Below are 19,622 nucleotides of genomic sequence, written 5' to 3'. Positions count from 1 at the left end.
TACATTTTTATCACAATATCCACACTAAGGAAAGCATATAATTAACACAAATACGTATTTGTGCCTCTTTTAGTGTGGAAAGCCTATAAATTGCCTTTTGCAATGCACAGCCTAGCCAAAATATGTACTATCTTTTATGTAAGAATAAGTATAATGACCATGTAACTCTTAGCTTTGGACAGAGGCAGGAAGTCTGAGTCACTACAAGCTATGGGACACAGGCATCATAAGGAAGCATGGCCAGGTTTTCTCTTTAAGAGCTTTTTATTTGTAACGTGTTATTCACAATCAGTACAGTGTAGAATCAGAGAAATTTCAAATGAGGCCACATCAGAGCAAAAAAAACCCCCAAAACTGAATTTTTTAGCTGCTATTAGCATAAACAGAATTACAGATTTTTTTTTCCATATAAGAAATAAGAAACTTCTAAGTAGCAAGTAGTTAGCCAAATGAGTTGATTCCAAGCAGAGAAACACAATTCTGATTAGCATTTTTAAAACATGATTTCCCTTAAATGTAAGGAAAATTTAGGAATCTCTGTGATCATATTTAATTCCACTTGGAATTTAGACAATACGACCTTTTATTCAACCCAGCCTGTCGTTGTTGTTGGGTTGAATTAAATATCACTATCAGTTGCAAGCTGTGATAAGAGATAAAACGGGGAATTCTATAAATTTCTATTGCCTCACCTTTAGGAAGGCAAATCTAAAAAAAGAAAAACAGGAAGACCCAGTAGGATCATAAATGTATTTTACTCGAGTTCCAGTCACCTTAAGTGATTGAAGATTTTGACATTGTATCTAGTTCGTGGTAGTAATAAGCCTAAAATCCATAGAATGCACAAACATTTGCAAGGATTTCACTGTCCTTAATTCACTGAATAACCTCCATGGAGTACGTTAGCATTATCCATGTGACTAACAGGGAAGAGGAAAAATAAATGACCTTCGTTATCTGGCTGAGGACCAGAGATTCCTCTATCAGAGCCAGAAGCCTTCTCCTAGTTCACTGCATGAAAACCACATCAGAAAGACAGGATTCAGTTGGGATATAAAGCAAAAAGATGAAAGCTATTTTGTTTAGCACATTGAATTCAGAAACAAAAAGCATAACCAGGGTTGAATTAATGGTAGCAAAAGAATCTATCAAAGCGTTTCTTTTTTACTACTTTATGTCATGAAACTTTAAGATTTCTTAGGCCCCAGTCAGTTTACTCTATATTGAGTTCTTTTATTAAAAAGTATCACTAATGAGAAATGCAGGCAAGAGGAAAGAACGACAGAAAAAATTTGACAAGGACTATCAGGTTAGACTTGCTTAACAAGAATCTTGCCCACTTTCATGGCTGGAACAGCCCTTGATTTCTGGGCCTAAAATAACTTTTGAAATGGTTTTCTAAAGGAAAAAACAAAACAAAACAAAAAACTATTGGCATCTGAATTAATGACTAACGCATTAGTTAATGATTGTTGAGGCAAACCTTCACATTTTTTTTTTAAACCTTGAAATTTAACATTTGGCACACACTAGAAAAAGTTCATTTATCTAATGCATACTGAGGTATCCTTGAGAAGTGATTTTAAGAAGCAGGAGCAGTGACAATGATACAATTTAGTGGTCATGATTCATTAGGAGAAAGTGGCATTCAACAAAAAGAAGCAGTTGTCACAACTGTGGGATAAGTAGAAACGGACTATATCTTTTGTAGTGTGAGATAAATGAGAGGCTCTGGGCAGCCTGGCAGAGGGATCTCCCCCACTGGCATTTATGTGGGGCTGTGTTTGAGGATCAACCAAAGGGTGAATTATATCTGTCCTATTTCCCCATCCAAGAGTTCCTCTTCCAATTATGGGTGATCTTCTTTACATAATCTTCCCTTCCTTCAAGACATCAGAAAAGGGGAGAATTTTTAGAAAACAGGTCTAAGCTCTCATTCCAGATAAACATTTCACAGTTCACAGCAGTTACCTCAAAAACAGAAGTATGAAGAGTAAGTGAAAATCTGGTTTCAGAGTTACACTAGGAATCTCCCTATAACAACTTTGCAGGGGCTAATCGTTCTGAGAAAAATTTTAGTTACATGTTATTCCATTCTCAGGGATCTGGTCTGAGCAAAGTTGGAAAATGAAGTTGGTCAAGAATAAAGGGAGATTACTCAGGATGGACTGAGTCTGGAACAAACTTATTTCTAACGGCCCATGGTTGGCATGACTACAGCAGGCGAGGAAAGAGTAGCATCTTCTTCTTTCCACTGAGAAGTGATGGTTTTTAGCTGAGTGTAGAATTGGATGCCCTAAAGAGAACAAAGGGGGGAAAAAAGGGAGAGAGACAGAGTTAGCATGTCTGTCTTGGAGGTTTGGAGATTCTTGTTTTTAATCAGCTTTTGAAGAAATTGCTGTAAGTGCTACTCAGGCTCTACTTAAGGAACTTAAGTGCAACTAAAATCAATATATTCATGTAAATTTATCTAAAACATTTAGCATAATACCTGGCACATAGTAAACAGTCAAACCTTAGCTCTTATTATGCTGAAACTAGCCAAGATCATTAGCAGCTAAAAGGAAAAACTGAACAATGCAATCTGTTAAACTTGCAGGTCATTCTGTTCCTAGAGATGAATATCATGTACTCTAAGGTCTTGAGACATGGCTCAAATCCTGCCTCTGCTCCTTATTGACTGCTGTTTAACCTTGGGCCTTATCTTTGACATAAAGCCCACCTCATAAGAATGTGAGGGGAAAATGAAATGGCATACAAACATCCCAGCAAAGTAACTGCTGTTCAATTATTGTTAGTTTTTCTCTCTTTCCCATGAAGAAGAAAAAGGAATGAAGTAATGAAATATACATTAGGCCATTTCTGACAATTGTCAGTGATAAACAGCTGAAGTAGTAAAAATACTGAAGTAGTAAAATCCAAAATATCTTACAAATCTAAAGTAAAATGTCCGATGTTATACACATTCACTTCTAAATCACCTATAACATCTCAGCCAAAAAAAATTCAGCATACTTGCTTTATATTTACATAGTTTATTTCGCAAGAACAGGCTTGAGCAAAAGAGAATAGATTGTAAAGATTTAACACTTATCAAAGTACTAGCAAGTTAGAAAGATATTGTTAGGAAAAAACATACTAGTTTGCTTAAAGCACTCTTCTAGAATTATTTGACAAAATTTGGGCCATAGTAATACATTGGAAAAAAATTTAGAGATTATTACATATTTTTAATATAAGATACAACTAAGGTTTATATTTTATTATGTAAGAATGATACTTTCATGTCTTCTTTCCAGAATGCAAAAGTAGCAATTTAGTTACCTAAGGATTTAAGACTGAATGTATGAGGTCAGGCTTTTCCTCCAATAAGCCTCACTTACCAGAGTAACTTATAAAGAAATTTTTGTTAATAGTATCAAACTAGTTAATTTTGCAAAAGCTGTGATTAATGCAAACTGTATAATCAGCCTCCACATAACCAGTTTTTTCTTAACCAATTAGTCAGTCACATTGTCATATTCTGCTGTGCAATTCCAATGCTAATTTTTTATTTATCTATAAAAGGTAGACCTGTATAGAAAAAATATAATTTATTACTGAAGGTTCCAAAATGGTTGTATTTCTGTGGGACAACAAAGAACTTCCAGCAGCCCATTTTTGCAACACACATCTGGCCAGGTGCTGCAGATAAATAATAATTACAGTGTGATGAGGGCTTCTTAACATGGCTTAGAGTCCTGCATGACTTGCCCCTGCCTACTTCTCTAGCCTCATCTCTTACCACTTTCTTACTCATCCACTCACTGTGCTCCAGCCCATTTCTGCTGTTTGAACATGCCATGCCCGTTCCTGCCTTAGGATACATGCACCTGCTGAAGGATGTGGCAACAGTGGTAATTTAATCCTCATAACCTTATGACATATAGGTACTGTTGTTATTCTCATTTTACAGATGAAGAAACCTGAGGCACAGAGAGGGTATCCTCCAATATCACACAGTTAATAACTGGCTGAGCTGGGGTTTGAACCCACACAATTTGGTTCCGGATATGCTTTATTTTTCCTGTTCAGTGCTGTATCTATAGTGCCTAGAATAATAGTGTTTGGTACAAAGAAGATGCTCAATAAAATTTTTTGTAAATAAATAATGATTACAGGAGATGTATGTGCAGTGGGGAGCACATGGGCACACCCAACCCAGCATGAGGAAGGGGCGGCTAGTGGTCAGAGGTGATTTTCTGGAGGAGTCCATCCTTTATACTGAGACATGACAGGTGATGAAGAGTTAGTCAAATGAAAAAGGGGGGAGGCAGAAAGAGGGTTCCAGGCAGAAGAAGAGACATATACACAGGCTTGGACTTCCTCATGCTCTTTCCCCAAAACTTTGTTGCTTTGAGTTATTCGGCAAGAAGTAGCTTTGGCAAAATTTTGTTAACTTTTAAATCTTTTCTAGGGGACCTACTGATAAGCACTGCTGAGCAACATATGACCCCACAGAAGCAACTGCCTGGCCTTTCCTTGTAGAATCCTTGTTCCTGAATATGTTCAAGAAAATTTCTTAGAGGAAAATAATGTTTTTTAAAACTTTAAAGTTACCTGTTTGCCATAGAAGTTGGTGTCTCCCCTGAAGGAAGATCGGGAGCCCGTGAATGAGAACATCGGCAAAGGCACTGGAATGGGGACATTCACACCCACCTGAAGCAGAACAAATGCACATCACATACCAAGGAAAGGACTCAAACAAAGGAGCTCTCCATGTAGAAGCTCAAGTGCTTGGCACCAGAGGGACCAATTTTAAATACCCACCTTCTACCCCATCTCCATCCCATGAACTTTTATTCCTTAGGAAGAAATGAGGCATTGTGAGAGATCAGAGGGGAAGCGACTGACCACTCTTTACCATCTCCCTTTAGATGGGAAACAGTAAATGGCTACAAGAAGCTCCTAAAAATCTGTTCACAAACCTGTCCAACATCCACCAAGTGGGAATATTTCCGAGCAGTGGCTCCATTGGTGGTGAAGATGGCAGTTCCATTTCCATATGGGTTGTCATTTACAATCTTGATGGCTTCATCCAAAGTGTCTGTCTCCAGAACTACCAGAACTGGACCAAAAATCTCCTCTTTGTAACAGGTCATATTTGGCTGCCAGGAGTGACGCATCCAGAAAAGAAGTCAGTATTTAATGCTTATTTGGCACCTTATTACCCACTGTTTATATGGACAGCTTTCATGTTAGTAATCTCTTTTCATTTTAAATCCTTTCTTGCTGTGTTCCATCTTGCAAGGTACCAATCACATAAACAGCTTGAAGTTCCTAGTAAGTACTACTACAGTCCTTTCCTTTAAGCACTGTATTTTTAGGTCCCGTGACCCATCACTAGCTTCCTGTTTTATACTTGTATAACTTGTTTATACAATTGTTATGTTACTGAAAAGTTACATGAAAATTCATATTTTATAAATAAAATATATATTAGAAACATCACAGGAGAATTTTTCTGTTTAAAGAAACCCGTGCTAAGTTTTCTGTAACATAAACAATCCATTCTCATTCACTCCTTTGCCTCTCAAATGAGTCTGTACATTTATATTTTGATATCAGGTCACATTAAACATTCAAAACATTCTTCACCACTGCAGCTAGGTAGCTGTGTTTATTGCTGATAAGTGGATTTTTCCTCTATGGTTCTGCGGCAAGAGATTTCATAATTTCTACTACACTTAACATTCAACTCAATTATTCAGGATTATAGTAGGATTAGTGGGGACATATGTATTTCAAATAAAACCCTCCTAAACTCAGTCATTAATTTTAACTGAGAGACTTGCAGAATTTTGATAAATAAAAATTGACAGATCAACTCTTTTTCTTTCGTCACTTTCTGGTGAAGATGCAGCTAAATTTAAGGCACAAAGTAGGTACTCAATAAATACTGGGTAACTGATATGTCGATGGAGAGAGACACTGCAGTAACTTATTGGGTTGTCGGAAAAGTCATGATGTATTTTTTCTGTTTTTCATTGCAAAAATGCATCATGACTTTTCCGACAACCCAGTATAAGCTAAGCAGCAAGAAGGAGCAGGAAGACAAAATAAACATTAAACACATAAGTAAGAAGTATAATATAAGATAGGGGTTGGCAAAATATGGCCAGTGGGCCAAATGTGGTTCACTGCTTGTTTTTCAACAGCCAACAAGCTAAGAATGATTTCTGTATTTTTTAAATGGCTGAAAAAAATATCAATCATGACATGTAAAATTATTTGAAATTAAAATTCCATTGTCCATAAATAAAGTTTTATTGGAACACAGCCATACAATGTTAATGGCTACTTTCACACTAAAATGTCAAGAGTTGAGTAGTTGCAATAGAGACTATATAGCCTGCAAAGCCAAAAGTATTTATTACCTAGTTCTATATGGAAAGTTTGCCGACTGCTGGTAGAGTGGAAAGAGATTGGGAGTAAGAGGGGAGACTTGTTCAGACTCTAGATAAAATAACTGAGTAATCCTGAAGAGATAAGGTTTTTAGTCATTAAATGTCTTCATTTACAAACTGGAGGGATGAGATTCCATCGCCTCCACAGAGCCTTCAGCTTCCAAATTTGTGAAATAAATAATCCAGAGTTGCTCACCTTGACATTTGAGATGATGGTTGGTCCAACAAAGTTGCCATTTTCATAGCCTTTGACTTTAATTTTTCGACCATCAAGAAGGATAGAGGCCCCCTCCTTAGTTCCACTATCAATCAGATTACAGACTCGCTCCTTGGCCTGGGGGGAGATCAGAGGGCCAAGATCAGCTCCAGGCTGGTCTCCTGTAAAAGAACACAACAGTGTTTAAAGTCTTCATTCACATGAATTACGACTGCCAACTAAAGATGAATCCAAATGACAAGTCCAGTGTAAAGTGGGGCAATGGTAAGAACAGGGATGTTGCTCTCATTGGCTAAGGCCAGTGCTAAAACCAAGAGTTTAGCGCCACAGATGCAGTCTAAAGCAGCTAGGCAGACAACGGATTACCTGCATTGACTCTGAGGTTTTTGGCACGATCCACCAGCTCTGGTAGCCACTTCTTAGCGTCGCCCACAAGGATCGCTGTTGAAAGAGCCATGCAGCGCTGACCAGCAGCTCCAAATGCTGCCCCAACCAGCTGGTTCAGGGTATTTTCCTTATTGGCATCTGGCATGACTACCCCATGGTTCTTGGCTCCCTAAGCAAATACAGAAAGTCCATGAATCTTCCTTGGCAAAATACAATTAGGCTGAGAAATCAGGCAAAAAATCTGAGATTTCAAAATGAGAATTGAAGGTAAGGACTAAGAGAATTTATCCTTTGTTACTTTGAGGGTAGATTTATTATTCTGATACTGCTAAAGTCTTGGTAACATTGAGCAAGTCTCCAGGTTACTTTTTTTTTCATTTTCTCAGCTGATAAGCTGATATGTGTTTATTGAGATCAAAACAAACAGACAAAAATGAGCCCCAGTCATCACATAACATTAAACTGGCAGGTTAAATACTGCATCCAGGAACCAAGGAAAACTCCCTTCTCTTTCCTACATTAGATAGGAAAGAATTTGTCTGCTAGGGTTTCCAGTTACATGAAGAGCAAGCAGTGTAAACAAGGAGCTGCCAGCAGCCAGGTGAAAGGCAAAATAGGAAACAGACCTCTCTGGAAAAAGTCTCCCCAGATTAGTTTATTTCTAGATACAGAGCTCATGAACTTCTATATTGGATAACATATGGTCATTTCCACACAGTTTGCAGATACAACTATAGTTGAGTGCATGGATAAATACCATGTCTGCTATTTAATTTCATCCCATTATACATAATATACTGTTAGATACAGAATTACTCAATAAATTAATAGTGAACTGGGAGGGAGTTAAGTCAAACTTTTGGCCAAAATACATTTAGCCACAAAAAGAAATAAGTGGGCATATCATGAAGTTTCCAAGCCTGTGCAAAGATGGCTATCCTTTATGCAACATTATCGGAAGGGTAAGAAAGTAGCAATTGGACTTATATTTAAGTATCAAAGAACTGCAAAGTATTTGACATGGAGCTAGTAAGAGAACAGCAAAACTACAACCAAGTAAACCACACATACAGGAATATTGGTCTCTTTCCAGTGCTTTAAATAGCCTGGGCTCTTAGGGAAGATTCTATTTTGACATTAGTAGTTAGGATACGCCTTAAAAGAAGGAAGGATAAAGGGCTAGAAAAACATGGTATGAAGGAAGAAACAGGGCCAGAACCAGAATTCAACTGTTAATTGCTAAAGCCCAAAGAATTTGAATAACATTCTCAGGGAGAAATGTGCCCTTTGGCACCAAGATTCATAGTATATGATAAAAGCTAATTAAAGTGACTAAGAATAAAACTCATCACGAGGTTCATCCTTAAAGGAAAGATAGATAGGATGAAATGGGGATAAAGAAACACTGGCATTAGAGTGGGGTGAGCAGCCGCTCTGCTGAAGGGCTGTTTCTGGGTAATTTTAATACTTAGAGTTTGAGGGGAAAAAAATGAATAAGAAGTCACCATATTGGCTTGAACTCTCTTGCCATGTCTTGACCCTCTCTCGAAGATGTACTCTCCTGCCTGGTTGGATCCCACAAAGCTGATTGCTTTGATATCCGGATGATCGCAAATAAAGTTTACAGCTTTAAGAAGAAAATAAATGATCACTGCAAAGGAACAAATGGCTTCTCAACATGGCAATTTTCCTTTTTCCCACTTCTAGAAAGGAGAAGTTTTCATACTTTTGTGTTTCTATCCTGGGTTCCCATTTTGAAGTTCTCTCTTTCCTTGTTCTCTTAATTCTTTAAGCTACAAATTCTATTTAGCCCCTCCCCTTTCATTATTTTTCTCATTTACTATTCTAGAATTTCTACTTCTAATCTAACTCTGATGGTTACAACTCCTATTTTCCTCCAAAGTATTGTAACAGCCCTTCAATACTCAACACTTCCTTTGTCCTTTAAAAATGTGATATTTCCTCAATTGTCACTACTACATACAGGGCCTCTCAGACACTATTATGCCTTCATGTGAGAGACAATAATATAGCATAGTTCAGTCATGCACCACTTAACGATGGGGACGCATTCTGAGAAATTCGTCATTGGGTGATTTTGTCGTTGTGCGAATATCCTACTATGCACTATGCAAACCTAGCTGATATAGTCTACTATACATCTAGGCTGTCTGGTATAATCTATTGTGCCTAGGCTACAAGCCTATACAGCATGTTTCTGAACAAAACACGAGATTAAATCAAACTCAAGAGAAAATGATGCAATGAGGAGACACGGTAAACATGAGATATATGAGGCTGCTCCCGGCATAACACAGCAAACTTATTTTTTAAGTAGAAAGGGTACGCTCTAAAATAACAATAAAAAGTATACTATCATAAATACATAAACCAGTTACATAGTCATTATCAATATCAAGTAGTGTGCACTATACATAATTGTAGGTGCTATACTTTTATACAACTGGTAGTGCAGGTTTGTTTACACCAGCATCACCACAAACGTGTGAGTAATATGCTATAACGTTACGATGGCACTGATGTCACGAGGTGATAGGAATTTTTCAGCTCCATTATAATCTTTTGGGACCACTGTCGTATATGCGGTCTGTCATTGACCAAAACGTCATTAAGCGGCACATGACTGTATTTAAAAGTAAAAACCAGGGTCAGCCTTCCTGGGTACACACATCCTGGTTTTGACAGTTTCTAACAGTGTGACTTCGAGCAAATTAGTTTCATTATGCCTCAATTTTCTTATCTGTAAAAAGGAAAAATAATAGTAGTACCTACCTCAACGGGTTGTTGTAAAGATTAAAAATAAGATAATATATGAAATGCACTAGGAACAGTGCCTGAAATACAGAGGCACTTTTTAAGCAGTAGCTATTATTATATGACTTAGAAGACTTTCAGTCTCTTTGAGGTCTATAAATTCTCAGTTAAATATCCTCTTACATTCTCTCAATATTGAAGTGAGAACTTTCTCTGTAATCTTATCTGTGTCTTGCCCTAACCCACATTTCTTTGTTCCAATGTATTCTGTAACGCAACAAACAAACACGGCTACTTCCCAGTTAGTTACCTAGCACACAGTGATGGCAAAACAGTCAACAAACATTACCTTCAAACATGGAAGTTACTATTAGAAAATCCTTCCTCCCTGGGTTCCTCATTCACCCCATCACCACTCAATACCTTGATTTTTCTGAAGCCAGATTAAGTGCCATGTACTGAAGGGCAGTTACCTTCGTGTTGTCCGTGGATGATGTTCAGTGTTCCATCAGGGGCACCAGAGTCCTGGAGCAACTTAGCAAGAAGCATTGTTGCTCCGGGGACGCGCTCTGATGGTTTCATTAGGAAGGTGTTTCCACATACCATGGCCATGGGAAACATCCAAAGGGGGATCATGGCAGGAAAATTGAATGGAGCAATGCCTGCACACACCCCCAGAGGCAGACGGTAGGAATAAAGGTCCATATCTTTGGTGATGGATGGCATGGTCTCTCCCAGCAGGAGGGATGTCACACTACAGGCATGCTCAACTACCTCTGCAACAGAGAAGAAGTCAGGCCACCAACTGCCCACACTGTGCACTACTTAGCTTTGTCCTGCTCAGGCCAGTGACAGAGGGAAGGAACATTAACTTGTCCCTCCATGAGAAGGGGTTGTGCAAAATGAGATTCTCTCATTGGGAAAAAGACAGCAAAGTGCACATCGCTACTGGAAGATCATTGGAGTAAAACAAAGAATGAAGTAAACCAATTTCATAGATCCCTGAGAAATATTGCCATTTTCCATAATATTAAAAAAGATATCAGGGGATAATAAAATCTACATAAAGGAAGAAGCAGTCCCCCATTCTGAGATGTTGCCTCCCTCCCATCTTCCTTTGCTCCTTCTCGAAGGTCCCTGAAACTTCCCATGAGGGACTCCCAGCTTACGAAGGCCTCGAAATACATCTCCTTCAGCGTCAGCTAGGGTCTTCCCTTGTTCCAATGTGATTATCCTGGCGATTTCTTTCTAGAGAGAAAACACACAAATAGAAAGCAATACAAGGCGGCGCCTCCTTTTAGTTTTCAGGCAACCAAGGAAGACCCAAAGTGGGGGAGAAGTAGTATAAGGGAGAGAGCTGTGATTTATGTCTCTCAGGAGTGTAGAGTGAGGGGGTGCAGCTCAAAGGGCCACTGTGGGTGTGACAAGTGTCCTCCAGGCAACAGTTTGGAAAATGATACCATTCAGATTTCTTACCAAGTTTTCTTTAATAAGTTGTTGATAGCGGAGTAGGACCTGCTGACGGCTTAATACTGAAGTGTCTGCCCATGTGGGGAAAGCACGTTTGCAGGAAGCAACAGCTGCATCCATTTCAGCCTTGGTGGCCTGAGGGACCCGACCAATGACCTCATTGGTGGCCTGATGGGAAAAAGCAGCACATCATCCTCTGCCCCTGCCCCACCTTCTCCATTTTTCATTTAGTCATAGAGGCAGCATTATGTGTTTCATGATAGACACGCTGGTCCCCACTTTCCCACCATGTTCCAAGAATTCTAGGATAGTCAGTCTAAGCAGCTTTGCTCACTGGGTTGTGGACGTCAATCCATTTGTCACTTTTGGATTCAACAAATTTCCCATCAATGAAGAGCTTTACAGTTGGCTGGGGGGAAAAAAAAGAAACAACCGCATTAGTGAATTGCTTTACTTATCTCCTTTCCTTTCACAAAAAGGAAGGTACTCAGGTTGATAACCATCTCTAGAAATGTTACCACTAGGAAAGAGATACACAATATACTGGTTTATAGTGCTTGTTAGGATGTGGCAGGGCCTCTTAATACTATGATCTCTTTGAAGGTGGGAAATTCCCAGCCAATCACACAGTGGAACTTCATGTGAAGTGGAGTTCACCTTGGAAGTAAACACATCACTGTAAAGTTAGTACTAAAACAGCAGCAGACTCCGTGTTAACAAAAATTAGCCCTTATGACTTGTTGGCCTAGCTGACTTTCTGCCACATTACCATGATAATGTCTTACCTTTATGACGAAAAGTTTTTTTTAATGTTCCTATCTGTGTGTATTTTTTTTCTGAGTAGTTTACTTTCATTAAATTTTCAAAGGACTCTGTGGATCAAAACAGATGTGTCACAGTGTGTGCATGCTTCTATATAGAAAGGATTTTTAGCACCAGTGCTTATTAAATTTTAGGTACTGTAAATGGCTGACAGACAGTAGGTCTGTAAAAACAACTCTAAAGGTTGTCAAGAAGAACCAATTATCTGGCAGGGTCAACTAAACTTCTGAAAGCCATGAAAGTATTTGTATCTTTTAACACAGTAATCGTATTTCAGACGAGAGATAATCTAAAAGAAGGAAAAAACTACAAATAAATGTTTGTTTTATAATACTGAAAAATGAAAGCAATCTAAATGTTGTATGGGGAAATTATTAGCTAACTCAGTTCATATCTACTTGATGGAATACTATGCAGCCATTAAAGTCACAATCATGTATAAAGACCATCTTGTAACGCTGCAAATACTTAAAATGTAATAGATATAATATTAAATAAGAAAACAAAGGTAGAAAGTTTCACCTATATTCTGATCACAATTTCATAAAGAAGATAAATGGTAATATCCAAAAATTATACTGAATTCCTTCTCAGAAGTTAATCTTTAGTGGCAAATAAACTCACCACTGAAGAAGAAGAGAAAAAGGATGCTGGATACCAAGTGGAGTTCACCTTGGAAGAAACCTGTGAAGTAAAAGAAAGATTATTTTGATAAATGAGAGCAGAAAATTATTAAAAGCTTAGTGAATGGCTACTATAGGATTAACATTATACTAGTTACTGAGGGTGTATGAAAAAGGACTTGGTGTTTGCTCTCGAGGGCCATATGGTCTTTAAAGAGAAAAGACATGAGACTATGAGATACAGCAAACTGAGAAAACAATAAACCATCATGATCATGTCCTCAATTTCTAGGACAGTTCTGATTAAAAATACATATATTTTTTGTCATTAGTCTATTTTCCTAATTTTTGGCCTGGAAAATGTCATCACCATAAATCTAACAATATGAAAACACTTAGCACGGTATCTAACACAATAGGTGTTGAATACAAGGTAGTGTATAACCAAGTATCAAATGTAAGTATAATATGCCCATACAAATACTTGAACATAAATGTTCCTAAGAGCTTTATTTGTAATAGCTCAAAACTTAGAAACAATCCAAGTGTCCACCACTGGATGGGTGAATAGGGAAACTAATGTGCTATATCCATTCATTGGAATACTACTCAGCGATAAAAAAGAATGAACTATTGATAGATGCAACAATATGGATAATTATAATAAATGTATTGAGTAAAAGAAGTCAGACATAAAAAGAGTCTATACTGTATGATTCCATTTATATAAAACTAGAAAATTCATACTAATCTGTAGTATCAGAAAGCAGGTCAGTGGTTGCCTAAAGATGATGGGGGAGGCAGAGAAGAGAGGGTAAGAGGGAAACTTTTTGGGGTAGGTATATATTCATTAGCTTGATTGTGATGATGTTTTCACAGGTGTATACAAATATTATCACTTATCAAGTTGTACACTTTAAATATATACAGTTTATGCCAATTGTATTTCAATAAAGCTATTTTTTAAAAATGCCACATGTACCTGATAGGAAAAAATGTGTTGTGTAGGTAATATTTAATAGGGTATAATCAGAAAATTGGGAGGGGGGGATCAGTTACCATAAAATAACTCTCTAAAAATATAATTTGTATATATGCTATGAAAGTTGATTTAAGAAATATTCAAGTCTAATCAAAGTGAGCAATCTGAAATACTTGGAACTGGAATATAAAAGTTGCAATCTAATAATAATCTATTGTCTTGTCTGAAGAGAGACTATGTTAATCAAAAGGTTTAGAGCTGCATGAAGTGCAATTTGTGCGCCTTCAGCACTGTTCAGAGGAAAGGATGCTGGTCTTTTGGACCAGCAGACAATCCTTCCAAATGCCTAGTCTGCTTCCTCCTCCATTCCCCACAAAAAATTCCCCTGGAGCCCACCGTGTCTTATTTGTAGCCATGTTCTCAATACCAACCTGGTACATAGTGAGTGTTCAATAAATACCTACTGAACAAAAGAAAAGGTCCCCTGGGCAGCTATATTGCCTGACTGCCCCCACCCCAGACTAGGTTAGGTGTCCCTTTTTTTGTACTCCCACAGCCGCCAGTATTTCCCCTATCAGGTTTATTTGTCTCTGTTGTAACTGCTTAGGTACTTGTCTGTTACCTGAAAGACTAAGCTCCTTGAGGGTAGGCACTGTATCCATCTTGTTCACCTACTTTAAAGAGTTATTACAATCAAGAATCAAGGCTGTACGGATATGGAAAATAGCTAGCGAGTAGCTGATGCTTGTGAGATGTTATTATTACTATATTGTTAGAAATACTTGCTTTACTCCTTGCTATTTCAAAACTTATCAATTCTCTTAGAACTTCCAACTCTGCTACTTCCCCCGACCCCCTTACTCTTAGGATCTGACCTTATTTTTCCTATTACAGAGGAAATAGAAACAATCAGATGAAAACTTCCTCAACTTCCTACTAGCAAACCTACAAAACTGACCTGCAACTATACCCATCCTTTTGCCTTCCTCCCTCTTAAAATGGAGAAGGTAGCTAGCAAGCTCTGTGAGGACAAAGTGACTGGGAGACAGAGGTGCACAATCAGTATCTGTGGACCGGCTGAAGAGGTGTCTGGCCTCCAGTCTCAGGCTAATCTCTGCACCTGGGCTCTGAAGCCGACGTTTCCTTCTCCCTCTGACATTTCTATCAATTATCCTTTCTTTTCTGTACCTTAAACCTGTCTCCATCCAATAGCAAGGGTTCTTTACACTAATTACCTTTATTTCCTCATCTCCCACTAACCCTTCAATCCCAACCTTCATGACTGAACACCAGTGACTTTCTACGTTCCATGGACTCCTTGTAGTACTTGACCTCTCAGCAGAGGCGACGTGGTGTGGAGGAGACACTGTTCCATGATGTGACTGCTGCCTGGCCAGAACAGAGATTGTTTCCCAAAAAATCCCCTTGGGGACTGACTGACCCCTCTCCTCTGCCCCAGGCATGCTGGTTCTTGGAACAGACTATTGCCCTGCCCCAGGCAAACATGCAGGGCATTTCCCCCTCATCTGGGCCAGCTTTCACCCCAGTACCCCCATCCATCCTGCCCTGTCCTATATAACCCCTTAGTGCCTGCCACATGGCACAGAAGCTATCCATGCCGTCTTTTTGTCACCCAAGATGAGCCTCGTATGTAAGTTCCCTTAAAAAACTCTTTATGTAATGATAGAATTGTCAGCCTCTTTCGTTGGTCTCTCAGCCCTTGGAAATTTTATGTAACACATGGTTAATCATGCCCTCCTTCCTGAACCCCCTTTTCACTTGTCTTCTGTGACACCTGGTGTCTCTTCTATCTCTTGGGCCACTTCTCTGCCTTCTATGCTGATTCATTCTCTTCTACCTGGTCACTTCGAGCTAGGTCCTCAAGGCTTGGTCCTAGGCCTTCTTTTCTTCTCGTTCTGCCTACTCTCCTTGAGTGATCTCATCAACTCTGTAGTTTAATTACCTAGATCCTGATGATGCCCAACTCTATAGTCCTTAGCCAGTACCTCCCTCTCCAGGTAATACCCACATAACTGTCTTTGCTATATCTCTACTTGGGTATTATTTAGGTAAATGTTGAAAAAGCTGGATTCCTCCTCTTTCTCCCACCAATCCACTGTGCCTCCTATAGCTCACCTTTCAGTGAACGGGACTACTATTCACCTAGTTGCCCAACCAGAAACCTGAATGTCACCCCAATTCCTCCCTTTCTCTTTACAGCAAATCAAACAAGCCCTGGCAATCTGTTCTTCCAGAAGTGTTTGAATACACCCCTTTTTCTCTGCCCGTCCTGCTATCACCCCAGTCTATACCATCATTGTCTCTCACCTGGATTTCAATCTTCAACCTTCTGAATCTAATTTCTATCCCATCACCAGAGGGTCTTTCTAAAACACAAATCTGGTCAGATCACCCCCTTGTTTAAAACCCTCCAATGGCTTGCCACTGCCCTAGGGATAAGACAAATTTTTTTATTGCTCAGAAGACTCTACATAGTAGTATCTTTACTTCTCTAGTTTCACAGGTTGCCACTTTCTTCCTGATCTATGACCCAGCCATTCGGATCATGTTTTGTGCTCTCTTTGCCCTTGCATGTGCTGCTCCCTCTTTCCTGAAATTGTTTCATCCCATGTGCTTGGCTTACCCCTACTCCTTTGCTCCCTACTTAGCCATCACTTTGGGTACAGGTGCAGGTTAGATTTGCAGGTTTGCTAGTAGGGAGTTCAGGAGGTTCTCACTTGATCATTGCTGTTTCCTCTGAAGTAGGAGAAACAAGGTTAACTTCTAAGAGTGAGAGAAGTAACAGACTTGGAAGTTTTTAAGTCTCAATCTCAAGTCCAGGCTAAGTACCTGATGGTGCAATTCATAAAACACCTGAGTTCTTTTATTCCTCATACCACCTTATAGAATAGTAGCTTGTTTAAATAACTCTCTCTCCCCTTTATACTAACAAGTGATCCCCTTAGATCACTAGATAACTGTGTCCTCAGCCCCTCGCACCATTTTTGGAATAGAGTAAGCATTTAGTAATATTTTGTGGAATGAAAGAATGAGTACTCACCAAGCAATCGTTTGATATTAATTTTGTTTCATGTATACTCTTTTATAGGGCAGAGAATGCATGGATAGCCATCTAGAGCATTCTAGGCCATTTAATTTTATTTTCACTTGCACACAGCCTCCCTGCTGTCAAGAGGGCATAAAAGGCATTGCATTTGGTATAATAAAACATTATTACATAGTTTTTGACAGGTGAGATTGCCTATCTTTTCTTTATTTCCCAAGACACAATCATTAGCACCGTTGCTGAAGAAACTATCCTATGGCCAGTCACATCAAACATCTTGTTTTCTACATGCTTATTTTGTACTTGCTATTTCTTTAACCAGGAACTCCCTTCTCCCTTTGGCTAAAGGCCTGCTGGTCTTGCAAGAATCAAGCTCAGACAGAGCCAACTCATCTTGGAAGCTTTTCCTGAATTGCACAGGTTGAGTTTGTTTCTGAAGTACCCTGTGTGCATTCTTATTGTTTAGCACTTATCAGTGCATTACAACAGGGGGGCTTTAGGTGAGTATTATATTTACCTTTCCTTTCCCAAAGCCTGGGGAGAGTACCTGATACAGAAAGATATGCCAAGACTTCAGTTCTGAATTCAGTTACTAGTTGAGAGATCTTGGATGACCTTAGCCTTAAGTGTTAGGTAGCTTACTTCATTACACTCGTTTACTCTAATCTTTACAAATATTCTAAAAACTAAAAAGTGGTGGAGCTGAGATAGAATCCAAGTATGATGGAAGCCTGTGCTCTTTCCAACACATCACTGAGGCAAGTCACTGAGACGCCCTAAGACTGGTTTTCTGAATGGGAGTGATAACACAAGGAGCAGAAGTTGTAAATTTTACTGGCCACCAAAACAGAGAAGACCCGCTAAGTATGTACTTTAAATAACTGAAAACATGAACTCTCTCCTTTACACACCCTTTTGATAGTCCTCTAAAACTCATACCTGCCAGAATCTAGACTACTCTTTATCAAAGTTTCATGTTACAGTAACTATTAGTTGGCTAAGGATTACTATTTCTGTTCTCTTCCAGTTCAACTTAGAAGTTTCTTCAAATGAATCAGAAAATAGTGTCTGCTTCCAAAATAAAGTACATGGGAAGGCAGATTCTTCTCCTTGATGCAAAAGATAAAATACCTTTTTAAGGCTCTCAATGACTCATTGTGATTGAGTTGAGGGGAAGTAGGCAAAAGTCAATGTCGGTCAAAGATTTCATAGAGAAGTTAGTAATGGAAAATACTATGAGGTGGAAACTGATTCCCCACTATTTAAAAAAAGATACTAGAAAACAAAATAGGATCACAGCAAGAAACATATGAGGGACATCAGACCATCTGACAAACCCTTCCAACCCATTAACCACACTATCCTATTAAACAGCATATTTAAACATTAACCTTTGTTGATTCTGCTAAGAATCTTAAACATGTATAAGTTGATGCAGAACTCACTGAAACTTGATAAATACTAATATCATCTAAAAGTCCAGCAATATAGAGGAAGAAGTTCCCAGGCTGGATTAATGAGTAAGAAGGGCAATGTTTCCTGCAGGTTGAAGAACGTTGCCTGCAGTAAATCTTGCCTCATGTGCTCAGTCCTTGCTAGGCTGTGAACAAGGGAAAGGCCATGAACAGAGATAGAGCTCACAGGCCTCAGGCATGAGCTCATGTAGCTCTACCACCTCTTCTAAGGCTGGCTTCATTGAGGACCCAACCCCCACCCCACCTTGGGCACTGTTGAGGTGTGTGTTTTAGAGATGTTTTTGTCCCCGGCATGTGCTTCCAACAAACTAGTAGCATAAATATGTGTCCTTATTTACCGCTAACATGAACACTGTAACTTAGTTGAGAGAAAGTTTAACTGAAAGTCCTGGCAAGCAAGGAGAACAGCCCAAGGCCTGTGGAAAAAACAAACAGCCATAGCTGAGGAAACGGGTTTCTTTGGGGGGAGGGAGAAGGAGATTCAAAGTTCATGCACTGACCGTCGCCCCTCGTGTGCCTCCTCCCCACCCCTTACCTCGGATTATAGACAGTGAAGTAGGGTGGGGGAAGGGAACAATCTGGACGCACAGGGCAGGTGCAAGAGCTCTAAAAAAGGCGTCCAGAGGGGAGTTTCTGGGGGAGATAGGTGGCAGGTGCAGAGGAGGTAGGTGACAGGTGCAGAGGTGAAAGAACGTGTGCGGCAGAGAGGTGAGGGCAATAGAATGTGACAGCAATAACAGGGCAGGGCTGGAGAAGAGTGGGCCAGAGCCAGATAAGGGGAGACTCAAGAGTAAAAGGTTGGGGGTCAGGGGCTGACAGTCCTGGGCTGGATCCAACGAGAGCGGGTACGGAGTGAGGACAGTGAGACAAGGGCCGCACAGGTCAGGTGGGAACAGTAGGGTCGGCTAAGAAGTGGTTCGCTCAGAGAGTGGACCGCAAGGACCCAGTTCCTAGCTTCGCGACCCCTCAGCGCCACCCCCACTCGCCTGCAGGATCCGAGCCCTCACGGCCGCCGCCGCCACTACCGCCGCCATGGTTCTCAGATGCCTCTTTTCCGCCTTCGGGTGCCTCTATTGCCCGTGACTCTCCAGACCTCGCCCCTCCATCCTGCTGCACCTCCTCATTGGTGGAGAGGACCAGCCAATCACTCGCCCTAATTCTGACTCTGCGCCCAGTTTGGAGGACATGCGATTGGTCAGAAGTGAAAGATCTCGGCCCTCTCTTACCTCAGCAAATTCTGTTGGCGGAGGTAGGGAAGACGCCCCTGACTTGGGCACTCTATATTCAGCGCACAGGGAAGACGCCCCCTAACCGGGAATCCCGATTGGCCACCGGGATGACTGCTGCCCCACCCCGTC

General features: G+C 39.9%; 2 protein-coding genes across 3 annotated transcripts in view; one reads left to right on the top strand and one right to left on the bottom strand.

Moving 5' to 3' along the window:
* The window catches only part of BBOF1 (basal body orientation factor 1), a 34,581-nt gene extending 29,988 nt beyond the window's left edge, over positions 1–4,593 (top strand). For both annotated transcript variants that reach the window (XM_019640316.1, XM_019640317.1), the window contains one exon: positions 4,457–4,593. In XM_019640316.1, the coding sequence (XP_019495861.1) occupies positions 4,457–4,468 (12 nt within the window). In that variant the 3' untranslated portion in view covers positions 4,469–4,593. The remainder of the gene's footprint in view (positions 1–4,456) is intronic.
* On the bottom strand, positions 246–19,359 carry ALDH6A1 (aldehyde dehydrogenase 6 family member A1). Its single transcript, XM_019640315.1, has 12 exons — positions 19,251–19,359; positions 12,742–12,801; positions 11,630–11,704; positions 11,302–11,463; positions 10,995–11,073; positions 10,299–10,601; positions 8,556–8,677; positions 7,030–7,219; positions 6,643–6,824; positions 4,968–5,147; positions 4,600–4,698; positions 246–2,296 (listed from the first exon to the last, which is right to left on the bottom strand). Exons 1-12 carry the CDS (start codon positions 19,296–19,298, stop codon positions 2,192–2,194), a joined length of 1,605 nt encoding a protein of 534 aa, XP_019495860.1. The 5' UTR covers positions 19,299–19,359; the 3' UTR covers positions 246–2,191.
* Positions 19,360–19,622: the final 263 nt, after the last annotated feature.

This window comes from Hipposideros armiger, unplaced genomic scaffold (assembly GCF_001890085.2).
Source record: "Hipposideros armiger isolate ML-2016 unplaced genomic scaffold, ASM189008v1 scaffold_49, whole genome shotgun sequence".
Taxonomy (NCBI): Eukaryota; Metazoa; Chordata; class Mammalia; order Chiroptera; family Hipposideridae; genus Hipposideros; species Hipposideros armiger.
This window is presented reverse-complemented; position numbering and strand designations above follow the sequence as displayed.